At 37.5% G+C, this 20,369-nt stretch overlaps 1 protein-coding gene across 1 annotated transcript in view; it reads left to right on the top strand.

The window, feature by feature from the left end:
* Window positions 1-20,369, top strand: part of EMC2 (ER membrane protein complex subunit 2) — a 41,330-nt gene that overhangs the window by 15,521 nt on the left and 5,440 nt on the right. Inside the window, exons 4-10 of the mRNA XM_035125121.2 lie at window positions 1,551-1,636; window positions 4,835-4,892; window positions 12,507-12,592; window positions 12,736-12,795; window positions 16,571-16,652; window positions 17,048-17,158; window positions 19,332-19,436. Of these exons, the coding sequence (XP_034981012.1) occupies window positions 1,551-1,636; window positions 4,835-4,892; window positions 12,507-12,592; window positions 12,736-12,795; window positions 16,571-16,652; window positions 17,048-17,158; window positions 19,332-19,436 (588 nt within the window). The remainder of the gene's footprint in view (window positions 1-1,550; window positions 1,637-4,834; window positions 4,893-12,506; window positions 12,593-12,735; window positions 12,796-16,570; window positions 16,653-17,047; window positions 17,159-19,331; window positions 19,437-20,369) is intronic.

Genomic DNA, 20,369 nt, shown 5'->3' with positions numbered 1-20,369 from the left:
AGATATGAAGAGCATTTCCCTTCGTTTTATTGAAGGGTTTCCTAAAGGAACCAACAAACAAATTCACACCTGTTTGTTTTTTTAAAAAAACACGCTCATAATTGCTGCAGTAGTTTTTAAGTTTGAACTTCTGGCCCCAAAGTGTCCTATAAGAAACACAGCATGATGCAAGCACTATGACTATTTGGTCTCCACACCGAGAACAGTTTAAAGGCTTAATGAAAGCTTGTGATTTTTATTGTTCCACATACTTCGTTGAAAGAACGTTCAAAGTAGCTATAATTCTGACTAATCTTTTGCCACAGCTGCAGGCACCTGATTCCAGAATGGGGTTTGCACCCTTAACTTCCTGACTAGGAAAGTCAACAAATGTGAGGCTTCTGTTATGAAAAAATTGGGGCCATTGGTTCCAGATGAAGTGTGTTGCAATTTCTATTTGCTATTCATCATAGTTTTGAGGATTGTTTCTACCACATAATGGCTGCTCATAGCTTGTTGCAGTATCTCTCTCCCTCCATGCATGGCCTTAGTTCACAAATAAAGATCCTTCGTTTGACAGACAGTGGCAAAAGAGCACACCGTGAGGTCAAATTCACGGCTGCTTGGGAATGGGACAGCCACCTGCAATACTTGTGAGTGAAAAGATCATGTCTGCATTTTCTTTGCCTTAGATGAAAGTAGGGCCTTGTTTGCCGTTTCCTTTAATGTTTATTATTCATTTCCTTTCTGCCTGCCCTCCCCCTTAAATGAGAAAATAGAATAGAAGGGGGGAAAGTAGGAAAGTCTGTCATGAGTTTGGGCTACCTTGGTTAAATGCAATTTGTGCAGGGTCTGAAACCATACTTCTTACAATACTCGAATGTCCAACATGTCACCTCCTAGATGTTGTTGAACTTCGCTTCTCATGATCACTGACCATTTGCTGTGTTGGTTGGGGCTGATGGGAGTTGGGAGTTCCACCATTAAAGAGAGTATCACATTGGCCATAGAGTTGATTTGCAAGGAACACTTCTTTGTTGTTATTACTAAAACTTTGATATACGTTCTTGTTACCTTTATTGGCTAGTGCCTTCTCTCACCTTCCTTTGGTACATCATGATTGCTTCATCACTGTTCAAAACAGTAATAAACTGTTCAAAAGTCACTTTCTAGGTTGTAGATTTAGTCAATTAAGGGCTTAATTTCTCTGCATTGCATAACTCTCAACAGGAGTGCAAATTGCATTATGTGGTTGAAGCTCAAAAGAATTACCTTGTTTATAAATTGTAGGGTTGTTTGGGAGTGGGGTGTCTTTTTTTATTTTTACTGACTACAGGATATTTTTGTAGCATGAAATCTGGGTTCTGTCTATGTGTCCTGGTATCTCTCAAAACATTGCTGAAGAAGTGTTGATATGGTACTTTAGTGTTGTGTTAAGCGAGACTGCTGCCAAATGAGCTTCTCAGTTACTGTTCTCAAATAAACATCACTCAGATTTTGGTTTCCAACTTGAAAGAAAACTGCGTTTTTTACCTCTTCCTTTTTCTTTGTGTTATTCTTAAAAAATACAGTTTTGTCTTCAAGAGCTAAGACGGCAATTCCCTGGGAGCCATAGAGTTAAGCGGTTAACAGGCATGAGATTTGAAGCCATGGAGAGGTAACTAAATTTTTAAAAATCTTTTCCAGACACTACATTAAAAAAAAAACTGCCACAATCAACATCTCTGTGAAGGGAGTAAATTCTGTGCACATGGAGATAGGATTGTCACTTGTGTACAAATAAACTTTAGGATGGAAATATTTTAGAGAATTTGATATAGTTGTTACATAAGACACTTTAAAAAATTGCTGTACATAGTTTCTAAAATGTATTAACCACCTTGGACTGCAATAACAGTCACTTTCTTTCATTGGTGTTCCTTCTTCATAAGATAATTTGATCTACTCGAGTGTAGATTTGGAATATTGTAAAACACCTGTAATAACCAATATTCTTTTAGATTTTAAGATGAACAACTTTGTTTCATTGATTTTTTTCTTTTACAGCTATGGATTGTAGGAAAGTTGTACCCAGTAGCCATTTTCCCCCACGATGTCCAAAAAATGTAAAATTTTGTTACAAGACATAAGAGACCCATAAATTTTATTCTTTGTTGAGAAAGAGCCTGTCTTTGCAATAATTTTCACCATCAAAAACTTTTGATTGCATTGTGCCCTAACACTGAAAATTTAGGTTTTCTAAACCTAGTTTTTCCACCAATAAAGCTACATTTATATATTTTGAAGGCATTTATAAAATCTTTTGAGTGCTGGTGTATTTTTTCCTGAAATCCTCATCATGTTATTGAACTCTGTAAAATTTCAAAGAGATCTGATCATTGGTTATGAAGGAAAAATAAATAAAATGCACACAAGGCCGTGGATTTCAAGAGGGATAGGAACACAGATTTCACAAAACTTTGAAGTGCTATAAAATTAAAACCGTTTGAGATAGAGGGGGAAGTTTTTAAAGAGGTTTCTTTCAACCATAACGGAAGGGTGTACACTAAGTTTCATCAAAATCCGAGACGGTGGATGGCATGACCATGTTGAACTGACGTGGAATGACCCTTCTGTAAATACAGCACAAACCAGTGGTGTCCAAACTTTTTTTCAAAGAGGGCCAGATTAGATGAAGTGAAGGGCCGTGGGGGATGACCAAAGGGTCAACCAAAGTCGTTGACCTTTTTTTAGGATTGTAGGATTGAAGTTGTTGAGTTTTTTTTTTTAGGATTCTACCCCAGGAAATAAACTGACACAGGCGCTGGATTAAATCAACCAGCGGGCTGGATTAGGCCCCCAAAATGAACTTTGGACATGCCTGGTGTGACGGATTGGCCTGGTGGGCAAAAGAACTCCAGGGTGCAGGGAGTTAAACCCCAACCTCCTGGATAAATGACGCATTCCATTCCTGAGGGGCGGGACTGTCAGGAGTTTAAAAGGAATGGGAGGCAGTTAATTCTGGGAGAGGGTTGTGGGAGCGAGGGAGAGTGTGGGTAGGCGTAGGAGATCTTAAAGTGTTCTGAGGAGTTTAATTGAATTATATTATCTAGCCATTGTTAATTGAAACTAAGAATATGATCTAAGAGCCTGTACACATGAAACCATTACGCATTTAAAAGTCATCTAGACTAAATAAACCTTTCTTAAATGTTAGTGGATGTGCTTAGTTATTCCAGCTGGGTATCTAAACTCACAGAAGTGGTGGCTCAATAGAGGACAAAACTTACCTCGGGAATAGAGGCAACAGTTTGTGTCTTAGAGTTACACGGAGGAGGCTTAGGAGGATAACCTGGGGTGCTACAAAGTTGCCAGAGTGGAAAGGGCAAACTTTTGCAGTGGGGAATCAATCTGACTGAGACCCTTTACTGTAGGCAAGAGGTTAGTCCGTCAAACAGCCTGGAGTTTATCAAGATACCAGGCCACGTAAGCTGGAAGACTCTCTTTACTAAGGAACCCAAGTAACGGGTTTATTTTAAGGCGGCAGGAGAAGTGGGTGGTGGTGGTTTCACCCCTGGATTCCTGTGGCGCATTTTTAGTATTAGAGAGGGAGGACATTTCGTCACATATTAAGAAAGATCCCCGAAAGTTTAGTGACAACGCTGGGACTGGGTTTGTCACATATTAATTGGTGGCAAAGTCCTTGGGTACGTCGCACCTGGCATAAACGGTTCCCAGTCTTTTTAAAAGTCTTTGTTGTCATTGTCTCTGAGCTGTCCCATGAGTTTTGCCATTTCTGCGTATTCCATGAGTTTGCCTTTACATTCTTCTTTTGTTGGCATCTTGTCAGCTTTCCATTTTGGGGCTAGTAAAATTCTAGCCGCTGTTGTAGCGTACATGAATAACGTCTTCTGCTCTTTTGTCAATTCCTGCCCTATAATACGTAACAAGATAGCTTCTGGTTTTTAAACAAAAGTTATTTTAAACATCTTTTTCAATTCATTAAGTATAATTTCCCAATATTTCTTGGTAACTTTACAATTCCACCACATATGATAAAACATACCTTCTTTCTCTTTACACTTCCAGCAGTTATTGGAACTTGTTCTATACATTTTTGCAAGTTTAACAGGAGTCATATACCATTGATACATCATTTTCATATAATTCTCTTTCAGAGTTATACAATCAGTAAATTTTAAATCCACTTTCCATAATTTTCCCCAGTCTTCCATTTGTATGTCATGTCCTAAATCTTGTGCCCAGAGTATATAGTACTGACTGAGTACTGACTGATCCAGTATCTTGAAGCCCTTGTCTTTATTGTCTTGGCCAGAAAGTAAAGCTGATGATAAAAGTATATTTTTATTTAGTTTTAAGATTCATAGCCCATTACTTTGAAATCAAATGATGTTCAAGACAGCTTAGAACAGTTTTTCAGTAATGGAAAACAAGAATCAAACCCACCAAAACTCACCCATGGATTTACATCATCATTATCATTTTAGTTGTATGTATGTTAAAAACCATGCTGGAGGCAGCTTACAACATGAAACGATTTACATAATTATAAATATAACAAAAGTAATCACAAACAATAAAGAAATCACATTGAAAAGTAAAACAAAATTTGAACACAATGAGCAAGATGTTGAACAGAGTTTACCATCCAGGTTGAATCACGTTCAATGATTCGCACATGCAGAGGGGTGAGTTTTGAATCTTGAATATATTTCCAATCAGTTCAATGGAACCTGGTGTGCACCAGTTGTGCCCCAGTGCGTCTTTTGCTGGGTTGGGGTGAAAGGTTCTATATGGAGTTGCTAAGAACTCTGTTGAATTAAGCTGCAAATATTTTGTTTGTGCCTTATAACAGGTATGATGATGCCATCCAGCTATATGACAGGATTTTACAAGAAGATTCAACTAATACTGTAAGTTGAACAGATAAATGACGTTTGAGTTACAGTGGTCCCTCGACTTAGGAATTACTCGACATCCGTAGGTTTCGACTTACGAACGGGACAAATGGCCGCATGCTTATGAATTTTTCTACATGGGAATGGAAACCGTTGGCGGCTTTAAATGCGTTTTTCCCGACTTACTAATTTTTACATGCATTTTTTTCCGACTTACTAATTTTTCCGAATATTTTTTTTCCTATGGGAAGCTGCATTTCGACTTCCGAACTTTTTGACCTACGAATGTGCATTCGGAATGGATTAAGTTCGTAAGTCGAGGGACCACTGTACATACTTCCTGTCAGTACTGTTGAAGTTCCTTGGTTAAAATTATTGAAGTGAGAAATATCTGACATTGTGAATTTATTATATTTCTTTGATAGTGTACTGAGTTTATATCAACGTGTCTAACCTATACCAATATATGTAGCACATTTCAAAAGGCAAATTAAAGAACAACAGTTCAGCGTATTATTTTTCAACTCTTTTGAAGTTTCCAGTTTGCAATTTTGAATTGTTATTTTTTGTGAGAAGGAAGTGAAGTCAATCTGCACAGTTTGCTGAAACAAAGTAGGAAAAGTGTTGTCATGCTTCCCAATCAGAGATTAAAACAGTTTCCATTTGCATGGCAAATAACTGAAAATCTGGCCTGGATCTAGAGATGCCCTTCCAATCTCAGATGGGCCTTTCATCCAGCAGAGGTGAGCGAAATAGGGAGAGATAGTTCTCACTATCCTCCCCACCTCTCCACCATAGTCTGGACTGAATGACTGGAGAACACTCAATATCTGTGAGAGGTAGTACATGGGTGTATAGTGAGGAGGGTGAATCGATGAAAATTGTCTCCTTTCTGTTTGTTCCGGGGAGTACACCTTTGGCTCCAATCCTTTGTTCTCAGGAATCTATCTGACTAATTTTCTTCTTTAGTTTAATTTAAATGGTCACAGCCTTCGGTTTAATATACTGGTAAATAGTCATAGCCTTCCATTTTATAAGTGGATTAGAGAAGACAAGGTATGTATTTATTTTTAGCTTGCCTTTTAGGGCTAGTCCTTCTAATGAAGATGATAGAATGTGCACTCATGCTCATTTTACCTGTCTATGTTAACTATAAAATGTTTCCTTGAAAAATTTAGCACTGAACGTTGGTAACTTTTATTGGAGGTTTAATGGCCATGTTCTTGGATTAGCGGTACATGAAGAGACAACTTTATAGGGCCAGTTATTGTTTGAAAGGTTGAAATCATGCTTTTCTATTACTAGATTGGAGGTTTAAATGTGAGTTTTATCTAACCATATTTTTTTTCTTTCTGAGTTGAGGCAGGGAAGGAGGTGTAAATTAAAGACAGTGGGTTAATTGGAACTTTACGCATTGAGCGTTTGTCTTAATCTTTATTGGTTTGGGAGGAAAATGGATCTAAATAATTTTGTTAGCTGAAAATAAATTATCCAAATTGCAGACAGTTTTGTAGCCTTTTTGAAACAAGTCCAGCTGAACATGGTGAACCAAAAGTAGTAATTTTGATGAAAAGCAAAACTCCATTCAGTGAATTTTTAATATGAGTAGTTGTCATACTGGGGCCAGTAGAAAATATTGTTTAATGTGAATTCATGCATTATGCCAGTTGCTTTCTACAGAGAGCATGATTTTTTAATAGTCTAGAAAGATAGGTAATACGGAAATACATTCACATGCAGGCTACAAGGTTGTAGAAAATTAATTTTTTCATACTATGTGTTGTGACAGAAATCTAATGGACAATGAAGCCTCCAGTAAACAATAAGATATAATGCCTTCTGGGATCATTTTTAAATTGACACTGTTCATTTCACGCCCATCGTTGTACTTTTATATTATTTCTATTGACTATGAATCCCCTCTTACTGTTTCCAAAAGCATCCTAAATTTGTCAGACATTAATTCTGAAAAGAGTACTACCGGTATTACATATTGAAATATTAGAAAATCTGATTACTTGCATTTCTTACCCTTCTTAAAATCTGTACAGTATTGAGGAAATTTTTATTCTTTAGGTACTGGCCAGTTCGATTTTTGTATTCTAAAGAATGAAGTTTAAGTAGAAAGTTTTGATAAATTGTCAGGTATTGGAGTTGTTTATATGTCATCTACCTGTTAATTATTTCCATGTGCACATATGGCTGCTGTAGGAAAATAAATGCTTCATGGTTTTAAACTGAAACTATTGCTGAGTTTGTCTTGGCACTAACTTGAGCTTAAAGCAGTCTCTTCTCGTGTGCTGACACATGGAGTTGCTTAGATATATTAAACATTTTCTCTTGTTTGGCAAGTGAAACATAGATTTTGTTCACATAAGTCATGTAAAAATCATGCATTGCAGGAGCTGACAGTTTGAAACAGGAAAGATAGGGGCTGCACAAGGATTAAAAACAACTTTAATATCCAACAGCTTTTTCCATTAGGGTACAGAGAGTTGTAAACCAAGTTATGTACTGTAATAGCAAAGTGCATCCTAGCGCCAGTCATCATTGCATTTTACAGCTATGAAATGAAGATGGGAGCAAACATTTTAACATTTGTTAAGAGCTGTTTAAGTAAGACTTCAGTTTCCAAATTAATATGAAGGGTCATTTAAAACCCTAAATTAAAAATGAGCCACTTGGAAGTCATAGTTCAGGTGCTATGCAAGGATCATGTAGCCTTGACATGTGGTGAAAAAACAGTTTTGAGCAATATGTCTTATGTATGTCCAGGTTCTGTTATACTCCATTAGCCTCGGCCAGTTGAATCCTTGGAAAGGAATTCATCTCTTCCTCCAAGCTCTTGATGTGCGTCTTTTAGATTTCCAGTTTGAAAATTCACTGCATTCTCCAAAAAGTGATCCTGACACTGGAAAAAAGCAGATGAAGTTGGGTTCTGAAAGGCAATCATATCAGGAGAAACTGACTGAGTGAGAGGAAATGAGTGCAGCATTTTGGTTTCCCATTATGGATTTTAAACTTTTGGAAACGAGTCATTGCTTCCTACCTCCCTAAAAAGTTTCAGTCATTTCAGTTAGAGAAAATCTTTCAATATTGTGTATCCATCATAATGCATGGATCAACAAAAAGGAGGTGATAATCCTTTAAAATGTTTATTTACAGTGGACGCTCGGGTTGTGAACGTGATCCTTGCGGGAGGCACATTCACAACCCGAAATGTTCGCAACCTGCCGCGCTGCGTCTGCACACGCGCGGGTCGTGATTCGGCACTTCTGCACATGCACAAAGTGTGATTTAGCGCTTCTGTGCATGCACGAGCGCCAAAACCCAAAAGTAACCCGTTCAGGTGTCTTTAACCCAAGGTACTATATGAAATTGAGATATTATTTTGTTTTTCAACGTTTAACAAATATAAGCAACAACAATTATTTATAGCAAAACGTGGAAATCCTTGCACTGTGTGTTACATATACTGATGTGTTTCAGGTTTTTTTTATGCCTAACATTGGCTTTCTGACATGCTAGTAAAATGAGAAGTATTCAGGTCTCACTTGTGCTTTCCACTTGTGCTTTCCAATGTTCTGCAAACTCATTGCTTTACAAATTCATTTTTGGAACAATTAACATATAAAGAAGAAGCACTTGTATAATATATTTTTTATAATTAAGGCATAATAAAGATTCTGAGTAAAAGGAGATAATACTCTTTCAAAATGTTCTTTGCTTTGTTTCTCTCACAAAGCAAGGAGGACAGATATATATATATATATATATATCTCACAGATAATATTAAGACTCCCCCTGTCTTAATTAATGGCATTAATGTATGAAACAAGTATGTTATTTCATAGTTGGGGACTTAGCAAATAAGAGGAGTAAGTTTGATAATCTTTTAAAAGTCCAGAATCAAATATGTGTTAGGTTCAGATATACATGCATATTAAACTTTAGTATTGTATCCTGAGTATGTTAAAATGTAGACTGTTTCAGCTGTTGCTTTTTGATGTTCCTTTGGTGAACTTTTTTGCTTTTTATTTCAAATGTTGGTCACAGGACAGATACTGGTCAGTGGGTGCTGAACACGGAATTATTGTCCAAACTGTATAACAAAAATTATTCCAATACGCCTAAAATGGTCAATGTCTGTATTAAGACATTTATCCAAAAATCTCAGGGCAGTTCACAGCATACAAATACAAGTTATCAGGAGGGAATCTCTACCCTGTCACTGTTAATGTCAAGCAAATGTACTTTTACTGATCAGTCCACAACCACCAGTGTAGTGACGCCAACAGTGGCTGTGATGTGCAATGGTACTGCTTTACATTGGAGTTGGGCTCTTTGATCTTGATTTTATGAACTACTATGCCATCATCATGCATGCAAGTACATGTGTGATCTGTGTTCCATGCCAAGGAACTTTCTTCCTTTGGCCACACTTATTTTTAATACAGGTACACCCATCCTGGAGGTTTGCCATGAAACTATCGAGTCCAAAGTGAAAAATTCCTCACCCCACCATAATGGTATGTTCCTTAACATTACAGAGATCCAGAGGAATCCAGTGTTCCATCTTTGGATAAAAAACTTAATCTTCACTTTAAAAAGCAATGTTATGAGCAATGTTAAGGATTACAGGTTTACATATTTTCTGCTTTGTTTTGTGTTTTCCCCCTTTAAATTCAATCTAAAATCTAGCAGAGTTCCTTCTCATGAAATTCATCACCTTCAAAATCCCCTCCTGGTAAAAGCTTGTTCCAAATTTAGTGTCAGCTTCTCTTGTTAATCAAATACAGAAGTTGACACATGTTCAAATCCTCACTTCACTTTGAGTCTACTTAATGCTTTTTTTTTAAAGAAACATGACAAATGGAGGATTAGTTCTTGAGCCAAATTGGGGATTATTGGCCTTTTTTAAACGCATAGTTTGGAATGGTTCATTGTTTAATAAAGAAATATGGGATATACTAAAGCACCTTGGCTCACTTGATACTAATTATAGCATAAGTGTTTCTTTAAGATGACCTATATCTTTCCATTAAGAATGATGGCTTTACAGAGCCAGCCAGTAATCTCTGTAGGGTTTTGTTCTGAATGCTGGGAAATGGATAGGGGGAAATTCTATGTCACCAGTTCTGCACGGTCAAGCAAAACGGATCTGGTTGCAGACACATTTTGACCAGGTCCTGAAGTACATTTTGAATGAAAAGCGGTGGGGAGGGGGAATCCTCTTGTATGTCAGACTAGTTCTCAAGAATCTCTTGTTTTGAGATGAATTCCGAATACTTTTACAGACACATTCTAGCTTATTGAAGTGAATCATTTTCTCACTTTCCTACCCACCTAGTGAAGAATACTATCGAAATACTTTTCCGCTGGTGGCAATTCCATGAATCAGTTGTCATACAATTAGAGATGAATGGGTTTCCTTTTTCTGGTTATTTTTTAAAATATATTTTGTTCTACATTTAATGCAACAGGTAATGGAATATATAGTAGGACAGAAATAATAGTTTCTGTTGGAATGATTAGATGATAGACAGGTTTGATATCCACAAGCATTTCTGCAAGTTTAAAAAATGAATGTGGAGCTGGAGTTAAACAGTACTGACTTTGCTTGAAAAGACTATAGGCAGTCGGGGTTGGAGCAAGACTGCTAAGTAAGTTGCATCACCTAAATATCATATTAAGTATTCCAAACAGTTTTAGCTAAATTCATTATACTACTGGAATAGGATAAAAAGCCTGTACTTCAAACCACCATCAGTAAGCCAAGAACAAACCTTGGCTATAGGTTCAGACATAACACTAAGCAAGGGATTATGGTTTGTTTCTCCCCAGCATTAGTGGGGAGGAGTAAAGTGGGTGTGATTGGCTCGTGAATGACCAAATGTTAACTGTGATTTATTGTGATGTCTGAATACTGGCAGTTTGTATGTCCTATAATATAGGGACAGTAGTGTGTGCTTTCTCTTTAAAGTAGTGGATTGTGCAAAGAATACTGAACTGTGTAGTTCACATCAGACCTTTTATGCTTGTGTGTGTGTGTGTGTGTGTGTGTGTGTGTAGGGAGCGAGCGAGCGAGCGAGAATATACTTATAACCAGTCAGGGCTCTAGGTGTTTGGGGCTATGATCTGACTTGGGTTGTTGAAGGAGATGAACGGCATCACATTTAGAGGGGTGTAATAAATGCCTGATTACTGTGGAGTCTCTTCAAACTGGTGATATGCAAACCAGTTGGGCAAGCACAGAAAGGTATTTTAAGTTATAACAACAGAAGATCTACAGAGTTCAGAATTTCACAAAGTTTCAAAGAAAAGCACCTTCAGTAAGAACATAACATGGGCTTTCAGTATAGACAATATAACTTAATATATCACTATCTAATGCAAATGGACAATATAACTTTAATATATTGATATCTAGCTGTAGTGTACTCAAAACATATTTTGAAGGGGTGTTTTTTTAAATTTATTTTTGAGGGTATTGAGGCTGCCAAACGAAGGGTGGTATTGAACAATTAAAATTCCTGGAGTTCAAGAAAGTTGCTTGGTTGTAGAGCAAGGAATTCCATCTACTGCATGATACAGGTGACCTTAGAACCTGGTATTACACACTCTCGACCAAACTTTGTAGTCCTCTGATGTGATCAAATGTCTGCTAGGAGTTCGTGCAAGATAATGATCAGTTTATACATGTGCTCTAGAAAAGGATATAAGGTTTCCCTTAGCAGGAGGCTTAGGGGTCTGAATGGCTTCTGTTGTGTGGGAATTCTGTGGTTTACAAATAGAGCAGCAGCCGCTGGAAAGTCTGATTCCAAACCATTTGAGGAGGCCCTCCTTGTGTGTTTCTGAAGGAATGGCATTCAGAGGTGGAAAGAAAGAACCCCTCTCATGGTAACGAACTGTCAGCTCTGTGGCTGTAAGTGAAGTCAGGTTTTATAAAAGCTGGATCAGTTGGCTCGGTAATTTGCCTGATGGCTTATGTTCCCAGACTAAAGTTTTAGGGTGTGACTCTTTGTTTCCCTATTACGAAGTTGTTAATTTGATGAAACAGCTGCCAGGTAGCTTGAAGTTGAAATAGTTGTGTTATAGGGAAACTGAAATGTTACAAAATTTTGTGTACTGTCAGAAAACCTTCGTACAGCATTGTTGTCATTCACAACAGGCAGAGGCAGCTTCAGCAAACCAAGACATCTATTTAGTTATGTAATTGCTACTTTAAATAGAATATTTTTTTTCAAACCTGGGGGAAATTGTAGTGAAATATCTGTGGTGCCTGGATATCCCTGAGCCACAGAGCACATGAACTGATAGGGTGGCAGACCCCTAAAGATTAGCATCCCCTGCTGCTTTGTAATTATCGGAATCTGGACAGTCACTTATTTGGCTGAAATGATCCATACAGTTTTCACATGAAAAGTAAAACCTAGCAATGTGACAGCAAGAAGTTCTTAAATCTCTCAGCAGGATGTCATAGGGTATATTTATAAACTCCAGCCGAGCTGTTGCTCTGCAGTGGAATTCCTCCGGCATTGAGATAATAATTTGCACAGTCAAACTGCCTGCTTCACAAAAACCCAGGGAATTATGAGCACATAATCCTCTGTTAATGTCAACCCACAGACAGCAAGAAAGCGTAAGATTGCCATTCGAAAAGCCCAGGGGAAAAATGCAGAAGCCATCCGAGAGTTGAATGAGTATCTGGAACAGTGAGTGTTTTATAAGAATACGTCTTGTGTTTTGCTATTCTGATAAATCTTTTTTAATTAAAATGGAATTTACATTTGATTTACTACTTTTTCTTCCATGCTGTTCATTTTACAGAATTCTCCATGTTTTGTTTTGTTTTTAGATTTGTTGGTGACCAAGAAGCCTGGCATGAACTCGCAGAACTTTACATCAATGAACACGAGTAAGTTATTTGCAAAGCCTACTTCACAAAAGCTAAGGGTGTGGGGTTTTTTTATGTATAAGGAGGAAACTAGTAACTAAGGCATCTGTTGGGAAATTCACAATTTCATTTTAGTAGGATAAGCAATATACACATAAGTAGTCTTTTGTGGCTGTCAGGTCCCTTTATTTTCTTTTTTATTTAAATGACAGAAAATTGATTTTGTGTTTGTTTTAATAGTGATGGGAATAAATTTCACCTACTTGTCAGGGGGGAAAACCAGCTACAGACAGCTAGGGCCGACAGGTTAGCAACATTACTTAAATTGTTTTGCTACATGCAGGTACAAATGCTCTATATTTAAGAAGTGGCATGCATGAACTGCATGTAAGGGTTAGGCATTTTTTTTCTTCGAGGAAACATACTAATGATATGGTTTGAAAGTCTACTCTAGTGCTTTCTTCAAAATCGGAAAGTTTAAAATGGGTGTTTGCTCTCCTGGGTAAAAGACACCATGCAGTCAGGAATGTTGAGTGTTGGAGGAACTTTCTTATTGGATATTTAATGTTTTTGTTAGCTTTTTATTGCTTTAGTGACAAGAGGAAATCCCAGTGTGAGTGGATTAGCTCAAAGCCTTAGTTCGTTTTCTAATATCACGGCATTAATTCTGACCTTCATTCCATGGCAAATAATTGTGGTTTTCTTCCGTCTTTATTTTTTCTGCCCAGGCCTAAATTGTACTACAATATTTCCTTCCTTCCTTTTCAGAGAATAGGCAAATAATGAGATTCTCGGGAGAAAAGGCAGCCATTCCATTGGGTTTCAAAAAACAGCTCTGTTTCTCACAGTAGAAATAACATGAATTATTTGACAGTAGAATTTAATAGATAATTTTAGTGTTCATACTTCCAATGTGTGTCAAGAAATTGTCCTGCAACAAACATCCTAATATTTTGTGCAATATTTAGTACTATAATAAACTTTGTGGTCTCAGTTTAAGTCATACTCCGAGTAGACCCATGGAAATCAAGAGGCAATTAAGTCACTAATTGATTTCAGTAGGTCTACTGAGGACCAAGTAGGATGCCACCTTTTCTATTTAATTAAGAGTCAGCAAAATGTATGGAATCCATATTAGTTTGCTTACAGCCTGAAAAGCAGACTCTTGTACAACCTTAAAGAGTAATAATTTTATTGTGGCAGAAGCTTCCCTTTACTAAAGCCCGCATAGAAAAAATGGCTAATGTGTACACACACACACATTTTCAAAGTTTGTAAACATTAGGGGGGGGAAGGCAGGGTGGATAAAATTAAAGGCGACTTTAAAAAATAACGAAATAAGAACTTATTAATGCAAGCACATTAAAATCTATATTTGTATTAAAACTCACTTTACTTCTATCCAAAATATTGTTTTGGTAAATTATACTTATGACAATAAACCATGGGTGGGCAGATTTTTTTCTGTTGAGGGCCACATTTGCTTGGCCATAATCTGTTCAGCTACATACTGCCAGTGCGCAAGGCCAGAACCAATTATTTCTCTTTCTGACACTTGCTTCTGTTTAGCATTGTGCCGCACCCCACCCCCACTTTTTTTGCTTTCTTCCCATGGACTTCAAGTTCCCACCACTGTTAAAAAGCAAATAATACGAACGCATACTTCCCATCTCATAGAAAGTGCTGTTTTGTCCTGCAATTACCAAGTCTTGCTTCTAAATGTTCTACACAGAAAAGCAACAGTTTAGCAAAGAGTAAAGTGTGCTTAAGATAATTGATTTTAAATGGGTTCAGCCACACCTAGCGTTGTGCTTGATTGGGTAGTGTTCAGCTTAGTTTTACTCAAGAGTAGAGCTGTTGAAATTAGTGGACCTAACTTAAATCATGTTCATCAATTCCAGTGGGTCTACTGTGGATCAAACTTATTTGAATACCACCCTTTGTCTTTAAATGATCTTGGTTAATGTGTCCTTCTAACTGCAGAGAATGTGCCAAGGACAAATCTGTTATGCACTAGTGACTCACCTGTTGCTAAGATTATAGAATTCCTGGGTGTCAGAGGATGTGGGCTGCATGAGCAAAGGTTTTGGCATATGTCCATAGACTATTGCAATAATTTGTATGTAGATCAGCTTTGAAAACAGTCTGGAAAATGCAGCTGAACCAAACGGGGGTTGCAAGACTCTTAATCTGGCCTGGGCAGTCTGATCATATTCCAGTGATTTACAAGCTGCACTTGCTCCCAGTCCTAAAACTTGGGACCTGGACATTTGAAATAACACCTCCCACTTGTATTTACCTCATCCTTCCTCTTCAGAGGGGGATTGTCCAGGGCCTGTCAAATGAAGTGATGGGGTTGTAGTCCAGCAAAATCTAGAAGGCACAATGTTGGCTATCCATGCTTCAAATCAATCCACCAGACCAAGAGACCATGGTAGTATCTGATATCAGATTGTCTTCAATAAACAGCAAGGCTTTTTGTGTGGTGGCTCTGTTTTTAAATGAATTTTTGAAGGCCAGCCTGAGGTCTTGCTTTTAAGAGTAAAGGTGGTGTTTTTCTGTTGCCTTTGTAAGCCTGACTGCTGCTTGCTCTTGTAATCATTTTGAATTTTAGCATCACTTTTGAAGGTTTTTAATTGTTCAGCTTTATGTAGGTGCTATAGGAACCATTGTTTGAAAGATAACTAGAAATATAATAACTAATTAGCACAATTATATGGGTTTGGGGCTTGCATTTGCTGCGGTAATGTGCAATAGTGTCTGAGTGCACATTCTTACCTTCTGCCTTAGCTAAGGCTTAGGGGAATGAAGGGCACAGATCTTAGCTACCCTGGTGAAAATGTTTAGCAATAATTAATGACTGGATACTAAAACTGGCTTGGATCTAACCATTTTCGAGTTACAGTTTGCCACACGTCTTCTGGTGCATGTCTTTGAAACACTTGTTGGTCATATTCTTGTGAAATCATCCGTGCATTGATATTGCTGGCAGCAGCTTCACAGCAAATGCACTCCTTTCCCAGGTGTTGCAATTGGAGGAATCACCGCTGGCTGAGTCCTTGCACAGCCTAGTTTCAGTCAGATGGGTGGGGTGCAAATAGGGTTGCCATATTTCAAAATGCGAAAATCTGGACACAAAAGTTGTTGGGATTATTTCGTTTTTTTGCAAAATTAAGTTTTTGAGCTATTTTTAAGGGAATTCACCAAAATCTACAATTCCGACATCCATTGCCATACATACAGATTTTCCCGGACATTTCAGCAATTTACGCCCAGCAAGTAAATTATTTTACTCACGTATTATTATATTCACCTTTCTCCACATGGCCCTATATATTGGAAGACATGGTCATGAGAAGAAAAATGTCCCACACATAGTAGGTTCAAGTGTTGCATAGCAGGGGGGAGGGGGAGAGAGTAGAAGTGTGAACAAGTTTCAGGAGTGTAGTGTTTTCTCCTCTTCTGCTGTAGTGTGTGGAGTGGGACCGGTAAAGCTCATATATCGTGGGATAATGAGCCTCAGATGGGCCCTGGAGCCATGTGTCTTGCTTGTGAGTGAGGTTTGTGAGTCCCTCTTTGCATATTAACATCAGAAGATTATAAAGCAGAAACTGCACTACCTGTGCTTTTGCTTTCTCTTCTGTAAGAAAAAAAACCTTTTAGTATAAAAACTTCTCTATTGCTGTGCTCCTGTTACTGCGCTAGTGGTGATAGTACTACTACTACTACTACTACTAATAATAATAATAATACGCTAATAATAATAATGGTGTGATTTTCTGGTTTTGTTTTTCAGTTATGCAAAGGCAGCCTTTTGCTTGGAGGAACTCATGATGGCTAACCCCCACAACCACTTATATTGCCAGCAATTTGCAGAGGTGAGTATTTCAGGACAGTCTGGGTAGTGAGCAGTTGTCTTTGCTCAGTGGCCAGTTGGCAAGGCATGTTGTTCCTGCAGTCTGCCCACTTGTTGTCTCCCATGACTTCTACTACATTCTTTTTTTGTACCACTGGCTTGCATCCTCATATTTGGTTGTACTCAGACATTTTGTTTTCCAATAATTGTCATCCTGGTGTTTTTTTTTAATGGTTCACTTAAGCATCAAATACCCCTTACATCTTTTAACTCCATTCTTCAAGCTGAATTAGTCTGGTACTATTTTCACTCTCAGAGGAAAAGCTCGTGTTTCCATTTCTGGGATTTATTATATAAGTGGCACAACTTTTCATAATGTTAAAGTAAACTTGCTCATCAATCTTACATTTGAAATAGGTTAAATATACCCAAGGAGGGCTTGAAAACCTTGAGCTCTCAAGAAAATATTTTGCACAGGCGTTGAAGCTGAACAACAGAAACATGAGAGCATTATTTGGACTTTATATGGTGAGTATGAAGGCATTTAATTTCCCAAAAAATAATCAATTTGATATTTAAAGTTATGTAAGTTGAGTTGAGACAGAAAAATATGCCATGCTCCTTGATGCAAGTGTGATGTCAGGTGTGATGCATAAGTCGGGTTTGGCTGATTTATTCCTAGCCTTAGCAAACTTTATATAACACCAATAAATAAAGCAGCTTTTCTCTTCGTATCATTATAGGCAAGCACATCTTAGTGTCATTGAAGTATTAAATCAGTTATTTAATTTAGCAATTCTATTTCAAGTACAGTACAAAAGTATTTAGCTGAAGCATTAAGGCAGCTAAAAATTCCTACTAATTTAATTGTTCTAGAGCTTCTTGCAAATTTTCAATAGGATCTTTAAAATGGATCTGTTAGAGCAGGCATCCGCAGCTCTCCAGATGTTTTGGCCTACAACTCCCATGATCCCTAGCTAACAGGACCAGTGGTCAGGGAAGATGGGAACTGTAGTCCAAAACATCTGGAGGGCCGAAGTTTGGGGATGCCTGCGTTAGAAAGACAGACTTGTGAAGTTTTTTTTACTCTTAGCGTAAATATACCTTATTTTACTGCATGAAAAGTTCTGAGTATGTGCGTGCCAAAGTACTTCCACCTCCTCCTCCGTCCTTTTTCTTCTGACCTTATTTTGGTACCTTCAAGAATTCTGAGACACTAAGACTTATTCTCTCCATTGTGCATGATGATTTCCTATACAGATAAAATTTCAGTGCAAGAAAACCGTCCTTAAACTATCATATCATAAGTGCACAGATCTATTTCATTCTATGCCCAAGTACTGTACATTTCCATCCATACTCTTACATTGCAAGAGCCACACATATTGTTTCCACTTGTTGTGGGTCAGGCTTCTCATGTGGTTGCTGCTCTACTTGCATGTCAAGAATGGGAGCTATGATATATGATCCTTCCTTTTCTTCCTCCTTCTGAATGTCCTGTTAGGGAACTGGGCATGAGGACCACAGAGAAGCAACAGCACTGAGGTTGCCTTCTTGACGCTAAGTTCTTGGGAGATAAACGCAAGACTATAATTGGAAAAACCTTAAACCTTCTTGGGGGTGGGGAGGCCCTCTTTTGCATTCAACTTAAAGAACCAAGTTTATCACCAAATGTACTCTGGGGTGAACCACCATTTGTATTCTTGTTCTGTTGTGCTAAGAACAGATGATGTGCATACAGCTGCTGTAGTGACAAAGCTTTCTAAAAAAAAGGCATTAAGTAAAGGATTCTCAGTACAGTATTTGAAGTGCTGATTTCCAACTTACACACTTTTTATAATAGTGCTACAAATTCCTTCTAATGTCACTTAAACAGCAATGCTATAGAATTTATAATAGGGATACTTAACGATTAAAGCATTTTTTTTATTGCTGTCAGTATAGAGGATCACATAATGACTTATCTTTTGAAACTGCAGATGAAACCTTTTCCCTCTCAAGGTCTGTGGTGACACTTGCTTTTTACTACCTGTTGACAAGATTTGAGGTTCTGTAATGCTGCCATATCAAATAAAAGTTTCCATAGAACCAGCAGTAAGGATGCACCGTCCAAATGTCAGCATTTTCTGGAAACAAGATCATGCCTGCTTTGTGCATGTTAACAGCAATTCTTCTTTTGAAGTTGTTCTTACATTTTGTGTTTTAGAACTTGTAACTTAAATAGCATGATATTCATGAACATTCAGGCCTTCGGTTGGAATCCAGAGAGCTGCTTTCGACGCACCTCAGGGCTTGCGAGCGCATCATGAACGTTTGAGTTTGTCTTTGAACAGCAGATCCCTATGCAATAGACAAACTGATTTAGACATTGCCCTGCCTCTCAAAAGTGTTTTGCCAAGTGGCATGGGGAACTGCTGTTTGCAGAGATATTAAAAGTTCACTGCTGCGCCTACCTTGAACAAGAGAGAGAGAGAGAGACTAGCAGAACCACAACGTCCAATTTCTTACTTGTTTATTTTGTTATTGAAAACCGTTAACTTAAAATGTATTGTAGTTTTTGCTTTAATGTGTTTTATTTTAATACCTGTGCCCACATTTTTCCTGTTGCACTGTTTCATCATGTTCCATGTGTGTTCAGTATTCAGGTTTATTTTGCAAGATTCTATTGCTGATTTGTTTTTGTTTCTTGTTTTCTTTCTAGTCTGCCAGCCATATTGCTTCCAATTCCAAGGCAAGTGCAAAAATGAAAAAAGATAATATGAAGTATGCTGGTTGGGCAGCAAACCAAATAAATAGAGCTTACCAGGTGAGTATTGTGTTAAAACTCTGATATGCTTCATGCACCACATTACAATAGACCTTTTCACCTTGTTTGCCTATGTAGTAGGCAAGTGGAATGGGGAGGCAGGGGTGTGTGATAAAGTCATAAAGAGGCCATGCAGATTTCAGAGAGTTAAATAACATAAGGACAAAAGGAATTTTATTTTGTTTTTCATCTTTTTAGAGGATATGAATATATTGCAAAAGTTGTCTAACCTTTGAGTGTATAGTCTGAAGGAATCCTTGTGCATCCATGTGTGCATAAATTAAGTGTCTGCTCAGCTATAAATATAATTAATTGCTGGCAACATTACCATATTGCACTATTGCAGTTTGACTGCAAATCCAGTAACTTGCCTTAGTTTGATTTAAAAAGTTTGATAAAAGAAGCTATTATTTATGGGATATTTGGTTGGATTTAATTGCTTAGCTTTAATCAGTCTTGAGATGTTTTGAACTGTTCCTTTGATTCTGTTAAATTGATGGTATATATAATTTATCTCTGAAGATCGCAGTGTAAATTTGAAAACACTGCTTGTATTTTATTTTATTTTTTATTTTTTTAAACTTATGGTCCAATTCCATAGTTATGTTGGAGCTGGATCAAAATAATTGCAAATTGGCCCCTCTCTCAGTTGATACTTACCAGAACAGTTCACATTTTACACAACTAAAATGTATTTAAAACAAATGTCAGAACTTCTTTGTGACTTCATATGTTTGTGATGTATTGCATACTTCAGCTGTATTTTAGCAGAAAAGTGACAAATACCATATCTAGCTGAAAACTGCAAGGGGAATTTCAGTATGCAAGATACAATTACGTAAATTAGAAGTTGGCCAAAATTTCAAGTTAACACCCTACTCGGGCAAAATGTACTATAAGAATCTTTACTGAATAAAGACCAAATCCTGGTTG

The sequence above is a fragment of the Zootoca vivipara genome, chromosome 8 (assembly GCF_963506605.1).
Source record: "Zootoca vivipara chromosome 8, rZooViv1.1, whole genome shotgun sequence".
NCBI lineage: Eukaryota > Metazoa > Chordata > Lepidosauria > Squamata > Lacertidae > Zootoca > Zootoca vivipara.
Note: the sequence above shows the minus strand (reverse complement) of the source record. Positions and strands in the feature narration are given on the sequence as shown.